The sequence below is a fragment of the Aspergillus clavatus genome, genomic scaffold (assembly GCF_000002715.2).
Source record: "Aspergillus clavatus NRRL 1 1099423829800 genomic scaffold, whole genome shotgun sequence".
Lineage (NCBI taxonomy): Eukaryota > Fungi > Ascomycota > Eurotiomycetes > Eurotiales > Aspergillaceae > Aspergillus > Aspergillus clavatus.
The window spans coordinates 284811-299597 of record NW_001517099.1 but is presented as its reverse complement, the minus strand read 5'-3'; the positions used below and the strand labels follow the sequence as shown (position 1 = coordinate 299597).

General features: G+C 52.2%; 4 protein-coding genes across 4 annotated transcripts, besides 14 other annotated features; 3 read left to right on the top strand and 1 right to left on the bottom strand.

Annotated features, from left to right (window-relative positions):
- Positions 1-296: 296 nt before the first annotated feature.
- Positions 297-332: a microsatellite.
- Positions 298-332: a microsatellite.
- A 2399-nt stretch (positions 333-2731) lies between these two features.
- On the top strand, positions 2732-3643 carry ACLA_045920 (RlpA-like double-psi beta-barrel domain-containing protein; the record flags this gene model as incomplete). The annotated part of the gene is made up of 1 exon (XM_001271552.1): positions 2732-3643. One exon carries the CDS (start codon positions 2732-2734, stop codon positions 3641-3643), a length of 912 nt encoding a protein of 303 aa, XP_001271553.1.
- Positions 3044-3105: a microsatellite.
- A 1225-nt stretch (positions 3644-4868) lies between the features above and the next one.
- Positions 4869-4958: a microsatellite.
- Positions 4897-4934: a microsatellite.
- A 624-nt stretch (positions 4959-5582) lies between the features above and the next one.
- Positions 5583-5627: a microsatellite.
- Positions 5584-5626: a microsatellite.
- Positions 5584-5627: a microsatellite.
- Positions 5628-5907: 280 nt separating this feature from the next.
- Positions 5908-5941: a microsatellite.
- A 21-nt stretch (positions 5942-5962) lies between these two features.
- ACLA_045910 (putative MFS monosaccharide transporter) lies at positions 5963-9078 on the top strand (the record flags this gene model as incomplete). The annotated part of the gene is made up of 5 exons (XM_001271551.1): positions 5963-6109; positions 6240-6371; positions 6432-6900; positions 6961-8197; positions 8274-9078. 5 exons carry the CDS (start codon positions 5963-5965, stop codon positions 9076-9078), a joined length of 2790 nt encoding a protein of 929 aa, XP_001271552.1.
- Positions 6168-6191: a microsatellite.
- Positions 9079-9283: 205 nt separating the features above from the next.
- Positions 9284-9312: a microsatellite.
- Positions 9313-9468: 156 nt separating this feature from the next.
- Positions 9469-9491: a microsatellite.
- Positions 9492-9784: 293 nt separating this feature from the next.
- Positions 9785-11287, bottom strand: ACLA_045900 (glutamate dehydrogenase; the record flags this gene model as incomplete). The annotated part of the gene is made up of 3 exons (XM_001271550.1): positions 9785-10839; positions 10908-11183; positions 11236-11287. The coding sequence occupies 3 exons, from the start codon at positions 11285-11287 to the stop codon at positions 9785-9787; spliced, it is 1383 nt and encodes a 460-aa protein (XP_001271551.1).
- Positions 11288-12970: 1683 nt separating this feature from the next.
- Positions 12971-12994: a microsatellite.
- An 873-nt stretch (positions 12995-13867) lies between these two features.
- ACLA_045890 (uncharacterized protein) lies at positions 13868-14499 on the top strand (the record flags this gene model as incomplete). The annotated part of the gene is made up of 2 exons (XM_001271549.1): positions 13868-13964; positions 14432-14499. The coding sequence occupies 2 exons, from the start codon at positions 13868-13870 to the stop codon at positions 14497-14499; spliced, it is 165 nt and encodes a 54-aa protein (XP_001271550.1).
- Positions 14140-14177: a microsatellite.
- Positions 14500-14787: the final 288 nt, after the last annotated feature.

Sequence of the window (14787 nt, the reverse complement as noted above, 5' to 3'; positions counted from 1 at the left end):
TCCTGGCCGCATCAATGCTGAGATGTTCACTCGATGCTCAGTCCCGGAGTCTCTCGGATCAAAGGAACTGGTCCGTGGGATTTTAGTCAGTCGATTGGATCGATGGCTGGAGGGTAGAGCTGGAGCCTACTGCGTCAAGGCTCTAGGCCAGATTCTAGCATGCAAATCTCAAGACGAAGGCGCTTTCTCTCTAGTCTGGTTTCTCGGTTGCCACTACGGAGTACTGATTTCATATGCAGGAGGCAAAACGGCGGACGCCAGAAGAACAGATCTGAGTGACAAGCCATTGTGAAACGTTTTTTTTTTTTTTTTTTTTTTTTTTTTTTTTTTTTCGAGTTCATTATTTATAGGATGATTCTATTGTCAATAATGAATTGGGGTGATAATTCAGATAGCCCAGATCATCCGGATAGAGAGACACTGGCTACAGCAAGTAAAAAGGCCTTGAAAATAAGCCATCATACCATGCATTGAGTCACCTTCCAGGCTGGTTGACACAAGGAATCATTTTCCAAGGCAGTTCTTTTGAAATCTCTTTCCTCTGTGGCCATTTTCATTATCATTGTCATTGTCATGTCATTCAGACAGCAAATCTAGACCATTCACTAGCGGGGTTGGCCAAAGTGGGATGGATTGATCAATTGAATACTGTACTTACACAGTACTTGAGTTTCGGGGTTGGGAGGGGGAGGGGAGCCTGCGAAGGAAGCTCTGATTTGGCGACAGTGGAACCGCCAGGGTAAGGCAGATAGTCTTATGAAGGTATAGATAAGGGATTAGTAGTTACACTACTCCGTAACAAGTGGATGTACTCTGTACACAGTATAGAAAGGTACTAGGAAAGAGGAACAGTTCCAACAGACAGCGGTCAGTTGGAAGTTGTAACTGGTAAGGATGACGATCATGGATGATGGTTCTCCGACTTGCTCCATGGAGCCATCAGCAAATCATGGCATTTCCCACCTTTGCCAGTTGTCTCACTTGTCAGCGCGCTCGCGCTCAGCTCATTCTGGTAACTGGATCTGATGGAGGAGACGGTGTTTGTTGGTTTGTTTGTTTCATGTCCTTGATTTCAAAGATTATTAGGTATTATTGTGATTTGTGACAGAATTGGGTTACCTCTATCTTTCTACTCCGAACTCCGTCCTACTAACAATTTCAATTTTTGGATCACACAGCCTTACAGAGTACAATGGTTGGTTTTGGACCTGAGTGTGGCTTGGGGTTTTTGGAGGGGGGGGAGGGGGGGCTGTAGGGGTTTCATCTCAGGCTCTGGCTCAGGCTCAGGCACAGGCACAGGCACCGCACAACACACCGAAGTCGAACGCCCCCAAGACTTGAGCACATTTTTTTTTCCCTGACATGTCCAATCATCAATTTGCCAGCCCCCATTGAGTTAGTGGGTAGGAGAACAAAGTTAACACCAGAGCAAGGGGTCATTCCATCCCCGCCAATCAGTTCAACTATTCAACACCAATATCCGACGCCTCCGATCCAGGTACTTGCTTGGTCAGGTACCCGCTCAGCCTCTAGTACCTTAGTACCTTAGTAACTTACATACGGAGTACGGAGTACTCTTTTCCTTCTTTACTCTGTATTTCTTTCGGACTTGCTTAATCTCCAATCACACGTCATTCTGCCCCCCCCCTTAGCAAAGCTGACAGCTCAGAACTTCACAAGCCATCGGATGGATGTGTTGGCCTTGGCCTTGGCCGCCAGCGGTCAGGTACCATCGGTGATCTGACTTGTTAGTTGTTGCATCTGATGTTTGGTTTGGGTCGCATCTACTGTACCGTTCCCGTACCTGAGTCAGATACGGTACCCAGCTTCTGAGCTCGGGCGTGTTCCCAGGCTTCTGTTACTCTGTGTTAGACTTAGACCCCATTATTCACCGCCCAACCAGAGCCGGAGCAAACAAGTGTCTGGGATTCAGCATTGTGATTTGTGACTCTGACTTGAGTCTTTGACCACAGAAGTTCAAAAAATCAGAACAGGATGGAGGGGGCGCAATGGGAGGTGGGACTGGGTTCCAGTACTCCATAGTAGAAGAATGGACTAGTCTGATTTGTCCAGCATACACCCACCAGGAATCGATGGGTCCATAGTGAATGAATGAATGGTACAGAAGTGGTAATACTTGGTAATCTGAGCTACGTGTGTTTGAAGATTAGCGCTGGCGATGGAGATTCAACTCAGCCTGTCCTATGATCCTATCCCAGTTCGGTTAGCTGTGGAAGCCAGAGAAGAGGTCTCGATCGTCGTCGTGGATGGGCTGTTACTGTTAGCCTGTGTGAGCCTGTGGAAATTGGGCCTACGAGGCTACGACAATCCATCTATCCACTAGGGTATGGAAGATGGATAGATAAATACCTTTTTCATCCCCCCTCCAGTCTCCCCTGAACCCTCCTTCCTCTCTTCCCCTTTCATCCATCACGATCCTTTCTTTTGGCAGCTTTCTGTCGTTCCTTCATTCATTCAATCAATCAATCAATCCAGCCTCCAGTCTTCTCTTGGAGATCATTCTCGAACATCCTGTGCATACTGCTGTGCAGTCTCTGTATCCGATCGAACTGATCACATTCCTTCCTTGACGCACCTCAAGTCAATATCAAAAAAAATTCTTCATCGATCAAATCGATAAATTACCGTGCTCGCTCCCTCTTGCTCTCGCTCGTAGCGACAAACCAGTTCGAATTACCGATCAAAGACAACAGCCAAGCCCTCCTTTACAATGGCTCCCATCTTCAAGCCTCTTGCCCTTGCTGGCGCTCTCTTCGCTGCCCTCAGCTCTGCCGCCCCCGTCAACAGAAACATGAACCTTGACAAGCGCGAGGATGTCGTGGTGTGGGAGACCGTGACCACTGTCGTCTGGACCACCGTGGATGTTACCACCACCGTCTACCCTACCCAGCCAGCCGCCGTTCCCACTACAACCATCTCTGTGACCAGCGTCGAAGCCGTCCCGACCCCCGCCCCTGTCGCCGAGGAGCCCGAGTCTGTCCCTGTCCCGACCCCGGAGGAGTCCCAATCGACTCAGCCCGTTCCTACCACCGCTCCTACCACTGCTCCCACCACTGCTCCCACCACTGCTCCTACCACTACTCCCATTGCCGCTGCTGTCGTCCAGCCCGAGCCTGTGAAGCCTACTGTTGAGGCGCCCGCTCCTAAGCCCACTCCCCAGGCCCCTGCTCCGGTTCCTGAGCCACCCGTTCAGGCCCCTGCACCCGCTGCTCCTTCCAGCTCCACCAGCCAGGCTCCTCAGCCCACTCAGCAATCCTCCCGAAGCTCCGATGCCGGTGCCTCGAGCAGTGGATACAGCGGCGCCTGCTCCAAGGGCTCTCCCTGCGTTGGCCAGGTCACCTACTACGACACTGCCACCTCGGCCAGCGCCCCCAGCAGCTGCGGCATGACCAACGACGGCTTCAGCGAGAACGTCCTCGCTTTGCCCGTGGGCATCATGACCGACGCGGACTGCGGCAAGACCGTGACCGTCACCTACAAGGGCATCACCGTGACCGGTACCGTGGTCGACAAGTGCATGGGCTGCGACAACACCTCGATCGATCTGTCCCGACACTTCTTCGGTGACCTGGCCGACTTCGGCGAGGGTCGTCTCCACGGCGTTTCGTGGTACATCAACTAAAGCGTTGATCGCTTTGAATTAGGGGATTGTAAACGTGTACAGGACCAGCTTCTTTCTTTCCTCCTTTTTTCTTTCTCTTTCGTTCTTTCCTCGATTATTCACTTCTTCCACTCATTCATTGAACCTCTTTGCCCACTCGATCCCTGGAAACAACCGTTTCGGGGATCATTTTTTCCACCTTTCATGTTCATAGACAACCTTTTGGCCATCTTTCTTCGAGAGCCAGACTTTCTTTCACAATGACAAAGCGAGGAAACCCACCAGAACAAAAGAAAAAAAGACAGAAAAGAAGAAGCCTACACGGCTGCGGGGCATCTCCGGCTCGGACCGGACGTGCGACTGCAGCAGTCCCTTGATCATTTCTATTTCTCTACGACGACCATGAATCACAGACACGGGAGGTCTCAGCGCAACCGGTTGCGATTGGACAGGAATCGGGAAATTCCGTCCGGCGGGTTATTCTTAGGAACCCCGGGGATCAGCTAGCGTTACTGTTAGACACGAGCAATGAATGATAGAAAAGTTTGTCTTTCACTTGATCATCCTTGGTATTTAGACCATCGGACCGAATAGTGTCCTCGTATGATTCGAACTTTGATTTGAGAGGCTGTTGGATTTCGATAGTTGGTTTCACTCCGCCACGTTCGTTTGTCCTTGTCCATTCTTAGAGTCAAGAATCAAAGACTCGCGAGACCTCCTGAGTTGGGAATTGAATGTTGCTTACTCCGTAGATAGTTAGTTAGTGCAAGACTCAAGAACTAAAGAAGTCGAGTCGAATCCATTGAGGTGAGATCACCCCGATCATCTCATCTCATCAAACGAGGTCGATCTCCTCTCCTGCCTATATCTGGCAAGGCATCCGCAATCACCATTACTTACCACCTTAGCTCCCCTGCTCATCAGAGTACAGACTACAGTAGTGAGTGGAAGTCGTACCAGAGGATTTAGACTAGTAGCGAGTACAATAATGGAAAGAAGAATGAATCGTCCCAAACCCTCATCAGCCCATTGTGCTTAATACTCAATTATTCAACGGTCAAGAAATTAGCCCGCTTACCAGCTTCTTCCTCCCTAGAAGGCCGTTGAAATTTGGGAGTCGGAACTTGGGAGACTGGGGAGACAATTGCGTTGTGCATTGCCTGTGATGCTATGACACCATTTGCGGTGGATTGAGAGGCTACTAAGCGAGGAGGCTGTAGACTGGTTTCTTTGGAGATCTTGTCCCTGTGTTTACATACAGATACATACATACATATATATATATATATATATATATATATGTATGTATATACGGAGCATAGATAGATAGATAGATGAATGCCTCCTCGCATGGAAGATATCTGCATCGTCCAACACGCGGTGAGCTACTGGATGCGGCAGTGTCGCATGTGCCGTGTATGCTCTTCGGAGTGAATAATGGCGCATATTCATCAGGCTCAGGGTCTGATCAATGCCTTGAAGGTACCAGTCTGGGTTCTTTGTCGGTGTGGAAGTGGACAAATCACCCGGTTGGTACCTGAGGGTTGTCGAAGTTGACAGGTAGTGGAGTGTAGGTAGGGCCATACTGGTAGATAATATAATAACTTAATAAGTAGATGGATAGATTGATTAGTGACTTAAGGTGGGAGATGGGATGATTGAAAGCAGATATCTCCATGGGAATCATAAAAATTGGATGCATTCAAGTGAGACATTCCTTCTCCCTCTTGTGACCCACGGAACTACACAAGTTATCGAAACTAACTACATACAAACACCAACTCTTCCCTTCCCTCCCCCTCGCATCCCCAGATCCGTCGCTCATCACTTCAGCGCACCATAATCATAATCATAATCATCAGCTCATCAACGCTCATCTAATCAATTCAATCTATCCTCCCTCCCTACGACTCTCTTTTCGCTTCCTCCGCTTCGACCCTCCCACGTCTCAACGTCACCACTCTTTCTCTCTTTCTTTCTTTCTCTCTCTCTCTCTCTCTCTCTCCGCCGTCCTCTTCCTCTTCCTCTCAGGCTCCCGCAAAAAACCGCTGGCCCCTCGTTTCCCGCTTCCCCCTTTCCGAATTGGCCATTCGGTGACAATGGGGTCGTTTCGCTGTCGAGTCTCGAAATACACATCCTCCGGCTGGGAGCACATCCCCATACATTCGTTCTGAGCGGTCCCTGATCTCGAATTCTTTTTTTGGTTGATTTTATTTTATTTATTTTATTTTTTTATTTTATAAAAATATCCCGGCTCCCCACAGTGGCCTGGGGTGGGGTGGGAAATTGGATCTGGAATTGGAATTGGAATTGGAATTGCAAATTGGAGCTTTGCCCGCCATGGGAGCAGATCGCAGGCCAGAGGTTCTGGTCGTGTCGATTATCTTTTTTGTCCTGGCGACGGTCTTCGTGGCGCTGCGCTTTGTGTCGCGCATCTTCGTCGTGCGCAGGGTTGGCTTACATGATTATCTAATGTTATTGGCTTGGGTATGTGTGTTGCCTTTGGTTCCTGGCTGTTCCCGGTTGGAGATTTTTTTTTTGGCAATTGGGGATTGGGGATTGGGGATTGATTGGGAATACGATGGCCTGGTGGACAAGCTAATAATACTCTCTTCAGGCCATCGACTTTGGTTTCTCGTTTTCGCTCTTCTATGCAACCAGTAAGGGTATGGGCCTTCACGACTATGACATCCAGATCAGTGATCGACCGGGTCTCAATCGGGCTGACTATGCCTTTACTGTTCTCTATGTGAGTGGCATTTCTCCAACACTCCTTTTATCCAGAGTCAAATCTGACGTCGTCTTTCAGAATCCGGCGTTGATGGCCGTCAAAACATCCATCCTCGTCTTCTACCTGACCTTGACCAAAGGCGAAAAGGTCTTCCGTTGGGCAAACTACATCACGCTCTTCGCCGTCAACGCGGCTGGGTTGGCGCTCACTCTCGTCAATGTCTTTCAGTGTAGCCCGGTCAGCGCGGCGTTCTCATACCCCCTTCCGCCTCACGCGCATTGTATCGACATCCTCACCTTGTACCTCTCCTCTTCGCCCGTCAACATCATCACCGATCTGGCGATCCTGTTCATTCCAAACCCCATCTTGACGCAGATGCGTCTCCCCCGGAAACAGAAGATCATCCTGGTTATCACCTTCAGCTTTGGCTTCTTCGTTGCGGTCGTCGATGTAATCCGGATCGCCTACATCCAAAGCGCGGCCACTTCGCGCCAGATTGCGCTCAAGGATCTTCACTACCAGAGTGCCGCTGGTGATGACTTTAGTTGTATGATTCGTGTCTGCCCTCCTGTGTCCCCGTGCAACAACACTGACAATCGGCCACCAGGGTATGCCTCTCTCTCGTTTATGTGGTCTGTGATCGAGGTCAATGTCTCGGTCATGTGCGCTTGTGTCCCGAGTCTGAAGCCTCTCGTGGCGCGCCTCATTCCCAAACTGATCAGAGACACGGATGACAACACGCAAAACACAGCAGAGATGAACCAACCGCCGTCTCTTGAGCCGGCGGCCGGTCTGCCCCAGATAGCCCTGCCGCCATCGTCGCCTTTGCAGACCGGCAACGCCCGAAAGAAGGCCTCCCAGTCGGGCAGCCGCAGCAGCGGTAGCGTCGCGGATACCCGGGAGGCGCAGCCGCAAACCATGGACATGCTTGAATTTCTCACGGCGCCAGAATCCGTTCGTCAAGACACAGAAGCGAATACGGCCACTGGGACCAGCTCCTCTTCCCCGCATAGTATCACCTTCTTTGACTTTGTAAATATGAGCAAGCCAACCAGTATGCTCAAGTTGACCAACAGGGAATCCATCGCCCCAAACGCATTGACGACCATCCTCTTCTTCCTGTGGGGCTTTGCCTACGGATTCCTGGATATCCTCAACAGCCAGTTCCAGCAGGTTGTGCGCTTGGACTCTTGGCGCTCGTTGGGTCTGCATGCGGTCTACTTTGGTGGATACCTGGTGGGTCCGCCATTGGTCGGCAGGGTGGTCCTGAAGCGATGGGGGTTCAAGTCGACGTTCATCACGGGCCTGTGTATCTACGCGTGTGGCACGCTCATCTTCTGGCCGTCGGCCGTCTTGACATCGTACTCTGCCTTTACGATCTCGAACTTTATCGTCGGCTTCGGTCTGGCCGTGTTGGAGACCGCGGCCAATCCATTCATCGCCCTCTGCGGCCCGCTGGAGAACTCCGAAGTCCGGCTCAATATCTCGCAGGGAGTGCAGGCGATCGGAAGTGTGGTTTCCCCTCTCCTGGCCAAAAGGGTCCTGTTCAAACAGGTCACTGATGTCGGCACCCTGGTGGACGTTCAGTGGGCTTATTTGGGGATCGCCCTGTTTGACGTGCTTCTGGCGGTGGCCTTTTATTATCTGCCCATCCCGGAGGCATCCGATGAAGACCTCGAGGAACTAGCCAGCCGACGCCGCGAGGACAATATGACCCGAGTGCTGGGAGTGCCGGTGGTCTGGATGACTCTGGGGCTTGGGGTGTTTTCCCAGTTCTTCTACGTCGCTGGCCAGGAAGTCCTTTCGCAAAGCTACGACACTTTTGTCGACGCCGCGAGGTCCGAGTAAGCCTTCCTTTCTTCCTCCCCTTCCGCCCCCCTCTCCCTTGGAAACATCAGCACTAACACGCAGTTCTCTCAGCTCCAGCCTCAGCGCCTTCGACTACCTAACCATCGGACATAGCGTCTTCGCCGTCGGCCGATTCATCGCCGCGTTCTTGCAGTGGTTTCTGAAACCGCGCTGGATCCTCATGCTCTCGTACATCGGCATGATCGTCTTCGCCGTGCTGTGCATGAAGACCTCGGGCTCGACAGCCGTCGCCATGAGTCTGATGGTCTACCTCTTTGAAAGCGGGGCGTTTAGCATCATCTTCGCGCTCTCGCTGCGCGGCACCGCGCGCCACACCAAAACGGCCGCGTCGCTGCTAACCACGGCCATCAGCGGTGGCGCCTTCTTGCCCTTCGCGCAGTACGCAGTCCAGCTCGCCCACGGCGTCAGTGCCTCCTACAGCGTCCTCGTCGCGCTCTTCTGCGCCGGCGCCATCTTCCCTCTGTACCTCAACCTGGTCCCCGCAGCCAAGAAACAGGTCGACCCCGTCCCCAACGAATACCTCCGCCGGCACCGCCGCCGCAGCCGTAATCGCATGCCGCCGTCGGCACGCAACGCCGTCCCGCGCGAAAAGGACAACCCCGCCGTCGGTGGCGTGCTCTCCCGCCGCCGCAGCGTCCTCACCGACCCGCTCCCTACCATCCACCTCCCAGAGACAGAAGGTGACGCGGAGGGGGATGCAATCAACATGCAGTCCTTCCAACCCAGCAGTAAGGTCTCGTCGAAGCCAAAGCCGAAGCCGAAGTCGAACCGCCGATCCTCATCCTCATCGTCCAGCAGCGGGATCCCCCGCGGCGGCGGGATCATGCACGACCTCGCTCCGTGGCCGGACACATAACCTCTTTCCACATGCACATAGTCCCCCTCCCTTCTTTCCTTCCTTGTTCCCTGAACACCAAAAAAAGAGTTTTTTTTTTCTTTCCCCTCAAAATTTATTTAAAAAGGTTCCATAATCGTGATGATACCCAGAGAGGGAACCTTTCCAAAGCGAACGCAAGATACCATTTTTTCTTATAGTTTATCTATCTATCTATCTTTCCAGCTATATACGTATATATATATATATATATATTGTTTAGATTTTTAATGTTTGGTATGATTATTGTTTTGAGCATTGGCGATGGTGTCGGTGGCCATGGGTCGTGGGTCATGAGATAGATATATCATACATGCATACATTCGATGTGAAGAATTCGAAAAAAAAATCTAATGATTTACAATGGAAGATTATGTATGTATGTATGTATATATTTGATTTAATTTGAGTATTCATGAAGATAAAAAGTTTATACAAGAAAAAGACAAAGATATAATCCAGATATCCCGAACCCGGCGCCTCTATTCCAAATCATTGCGCTGGGGATAGCCGTTGCAGACATTGACAAATAAACAAACACGAAAAGGGGGTAATCGCTCAAGAAATATTGGGGTGGGGGAAGAACGGCGTCATCATCATAATCATCCACTTGGTTGTTTTGGGGGAAAAAAAACAAAAACAAAATGAACCAAGTGAAGGACAGGAGGTGAAGGTGAGGGCGAGGCGTTTACCACCAGTCACCCTGCTCCTTCATGGCCTCGGCGACCTTGGTGAAACCGGCGATGTTGCTGCCGGTGACCAGGGAAGGAAGGACACCCTCGGCGGGGGTGGCGTACTTGACGGCGGTGTCGAGACCGTTGCGGAAGCACGACTCCATGATGCCCTTGAGGCGGCCGTCGACCTCCTCGGCGGTCCAGTTGATGCGGGCGGAGTTCTGGGCCATCTCGAGACCGGAGACGGCGACACCACCGGCGTTGGCGGCCTTACCGGGGGCGTACCAGATGGCGGCGGAGCCGGGGTTGGCGGTGCGGTGGGCCTCGAAGATGTCGATGGCGGCCTGGGTGCAGCCCATGTTGGAACCCTCGGCGATGAACTTGCAGCCGGCGTCGATCAGAGCCTGGGCTTCCTCGCCGGAGACCTCGTTCTGGGTGGCGGAGGGGAGGGCGACGTCGACGGCGCCGACGTGGACCCAGGGGCGGGCACCCTCGATGTACTTGAACTTGGAGGCGAAGGCGTCGGTGGAGACGATGGAGGCCAGCTGCTTGCGGTCGACCTTGAGCTGAGCGATGACCTCAATCTCGGCGGGGGTGAAGCTGCCCTCGCCGGCGAGGACGAGCGAGCCCTTGCTGTCGGAGAGCGAGACGACGGAGCCGCCGAGCTCGATGACCTTGAGAGCGGCGTACTGGGCAACGTTACCGGAACCGGAGATGGCGACGCGCTTGCCGGCGAACGACTCGGCGCCCTTGGTGGCATGCTTGATCATGTGGTCGACGTAGTAGACGAGACCGTAGCCGGTGGCCTCGGGGCGGATCAAGCTACCACCCCAGCTGCCACCCTTGCCGGTGAGCACACCCTCCCACTGGTTGCGGATCTTGCGGTACTGGCCGAACAGGAAACCGATCTCACGGCCGGTGACACCGATATCACCGGCGGGCACGTCGGTGTCGGCACCGATGTGCTTGCAGAGCTCGGTCATGAAGGAAACACAGAAGCGACGGATCTCGTTGTCGGACTTGCCCTTGGGGTCGAAGTCGGAACCACCCTTACCACCACCCATGCTCACTGGAGAAAATCGTTAGTCCCCCAAACTTTCAGACTGGGGGGGAATTCATCGATGGGGGGTAACTCACATCCAGTCAGAGCATTCTTGAAGATCTGCTCGAAACCCAGAAACTTGAGGATGGACAGGTTGACGGAGGGATGGAAACGGAGACCACCCTTGTAAGGGCCGAGGGCGGAGTTGAACTGGACACGGAAACCACGGTTGATCTGGACCTGGTGGTTGTCGTCCTCCCAGACGACGCGGAACTGGAGCACACGCTCCGGGACGGAAACGACGGCGAGAGCCTTGCGATATTCGGGGTTCTTCTCAAAGAGAGAGGAGTTCTCGAGGGTGGAGGCCAGCTCTGTGCGATGTTAGATGGGTTCGTTTCCAGGGACATAATCAAGGATTCATACCCTTGTAGGCCTGCTCGAACTCGGGCTCGTGGGGAAGGTTGGAGGCAGACATTGTGAGTGTAGTTGAGAAAAGAAGTTTGAGATTGGTCTCCGGTGGGATAGTGGCGACTGTCTTTCGATATCGACAGAGGATAGATAGAGAAAGATAGATATCAAGAGAGATAGATACTAATCAATTGACCAGGAGACAAGGGGATGGAGAAGAGAAGGGGAAGATCGGGGAAGAAGAGGAGGAGGAGGAGAGGCCGTTATATATGCTGAAGACTCGCTGGAGAGTGTGGTCACTGGGATTCCGTGGGACGGGGCATCGAAGGAAGAGGGGCAGCGGAGAACGGCGAAAGGTGGATGCCGGAGTCGGACGAGCCAGCAGGGCCGCTGTGATTGGGCAGGGGCGACATCCGAAGTTCGGGGTGGAGGATCGTATTATTCGATACTTTGAGGTCACAGAATTAGTTTACCTGCCTAGTAATGGTTCTTATCTCTCGGGCGGAAACCCGCCCAAGCCGCGCCCCCCCCGTCCGCTTTCAGACTTTGTTCCGGGAAATCCTCGTGTCTGTGGCCACCCACCGCTGAAAATTCGTAATCCATCCTATGAGTGAACGCCCTGGAGTTTCCGTTATGAAAATCCATTTCATCAGATTTCGATGATTCTTCTATCGGACTATCGCAGCCACATGGTTACTCCTCTCGCCCCTCCTTTCCCCCCCCTCTTCTGGGTTTTTCTTATCGCTTTCAAGACACCACTAACGCAGCACCCATCCCATGCCAAGCTTTACATGGAACACTGTCCTCCCTCCATCGTTACCGACGGAGTTTGTAGTATCATAGTATGAGTATGACTGTATGTACTCCATATGAGATCTGTCACTGTCAGCTCGTCACGTGTGGACCTGTCCAACCCAATCCAATTGAAATGGGTGTCGGCCTGCTCCACTGGTCTCCATCGACCAAGTCTTATCTGATCTCTTCATCCCACTAGCCATTTTCGTCAATCAATTAACCCAATACTCCTCCGTAGAACTCTCTCTACGCGACTTGTTCTCGCATCCTCTGTCCGGAGTAGAATCAGGGGATGAGATGGGGTGACTCGAACCCAGGACAGGATCCTCCCCGATGTCCTCCGGAAAGTCTGAACCACCCCTGTCCTAGCATATAGCAGGTAGCATATACTCCGTAGTCTCAGCAGTATAGGTAAGGACAGCGGCACGTCGGCCATCAACAAAATGAAACTAAACCCGGAGTCAAGCACTCCAGAGTGGAGTGTGGACACTTGGGATCGGGATTCCCCGGTCCACCGGTGAAGCCCCCAGAGTCAAGGACTGACATTTGGTCCTGAGAAGCATGGATTATCCGCATCCCGTGGGGTTGGACGGATGTCCTGCAGGTCGCCGGGGTCGCAAAACAGTCCGTGTTGAATTTGTTGACTGCAATGATCATGCGACAGGTACAGCCATCCATCCAGCCCTCCATCCTTTCATGCTACGAGATTATGGAATACGAGTAAACCACTACACACACCCTTTCACAAACTTCAGAACCGTAGCTTCTGCCCTCCAACCAAGCCTCCCCAAGTCCCAGTGTGCCAGAAACAGAGTCCTCGGAGATAGGTACTCCATTCCGTAGAAAGTCAGAATTATAAAGTCTCCCCCATTTCTAGCGGCTGAGCTCTGACCCCCCTTCCCCCCTTCTTTTTCGCAGGATCGCCTGGGGCGGATAAATGAAATACGACACGGAGTGACTGTGACTGTGACTGTGACTGCGCCCGGAAACATAGGCAATTGGGCATGCACCCCGAAGAAGCAAAGTAGGCAACTAGCAATACCTGGGGACGGAGACACCGAGAATGTCCGCTGTTCGGGAGTACTGCTTAGCTCTGAGCTCCTAACCTCTTCGGCGCCTAAGTGCAGTGCCTGGAGTCTGTACGGACTACGGAGTACTGCCCGCTCGGCTAAGTCGGACCGTCCTAGCGCCAAGAAAGGACGATTATCAACTCATGATTGGTTGGTGAGGTGGTGGAAGCGTGGTGGAAGGATCAAATCATAGGTGGCCTGAACCTGCGGGCGCGCATTTCAGGCACGAACGATTCGCTTACTCTAGCAGCGGCCAGCCAGACGGGATCGCCTATCAGCCAGTTGACAACCCGGCATTGATAATGGATTTGCTGTATTTTCTTTTGGTGGCGAGGGGAGCGATATCGCTGTCCCGCGGGACTCGGGACTGGAGACTAGCAGACTTTCATATCAACAGTCCATCTTCCATCTTCTCTCGATTTTTGACCAATTCAAGTGAAGTTGAATCTTCCTGTTTCACTAATCATGTCGCGCAATATCCTGAATGGTAATCCTAGAAAAAATGGATGAAAGTGCCAAGTGAAAGCCAGCAACTACTAATGACAAAAGTCATTCATCCAGTCGACACCTTGATCTGAATTCAACGGTCACTACTACCAAACACACACACTACTGTCTATATCTAATATCCAGTGCCGGCAGTACACACTGTAGACTAGGACTGTGGACTTGAGTCTCGCACAAAATCCGACGATCCAACCTCCACTAGCACAGCTGGACCGCCGTCCCCACCCCGCTCGTCTGACTGGAAGATCACTTGCCAAGCTCTTGTCTAATGCAGCATGCCAGCATCGACCCAGGCAACAGGGTCGAAGAAGGACTCCATACCTCGAGTTTCAACGCTTGTTCCTCAGAGCGCTGTCAGGGAATATCAGCAAAGTAAGGGGGGTTTTGAGCAATCAGTTAAGCAGGGACTGAACGGTTCGCATTCGACGTATCGGATTATGATCGGCATTAGCACTTGATTGGGGTTTGCTTTTTGGTAGGAGGATTCATGTAGGTAGATTCGTTCGGTGAAGTGGTAGAGTGAGATATTCATGTAGGGGGGGGGGGAAGAGAGAAAGACAGAAAGAGAGAGAGAGAGAGAGAGAGTTTGATGTACACCACTTGTAACATGTCTATCTATTCCTGGAATCTTCCTGGAATCAAGGCACTACAATCACCCCTCCAAGTTCAAACTCAAAATAGCCAGTCGAGTAGTTCGAACAAAAGGTGATCCCCAAAATAAGGCTGAAGTATCCGTGGCGTTCCCTCCAACCGGGAAGTGCTTAAGCCCTGGCCCACAGCCATGTGAACTAGAACGAGTAGCTTGCCTACGTACATATCGATGTACTACATATCTACAGGGAAGAAGAAGGCAAACTATTGGAAGATCCTGCAACGACGCATTTGCTACTTCCAGCTTGACAAGTAGTACCTGTCAAATCGTCACCACCCCGCTAACTCAATGGTGATCTCGGCCACGCATACCCCGGGCTTTGAGTAGGAGGATACTGTGTGAGTATCTAGGTGTCTCCGAGGAGCAAGACAACTACTGAACCCACCATCCGCACGGTAAGGAGGAGAAGCACCTCCCGACTGAATCAGTATCGCAAAGGTATCCTGGTCGGGGCAATTCTGTCGACTTCACGACCTCTGCAGACATGCATCGATAGCAGCGACAGATGCATGCTCGTCTCCATCACACTAGTTTACTCAACTG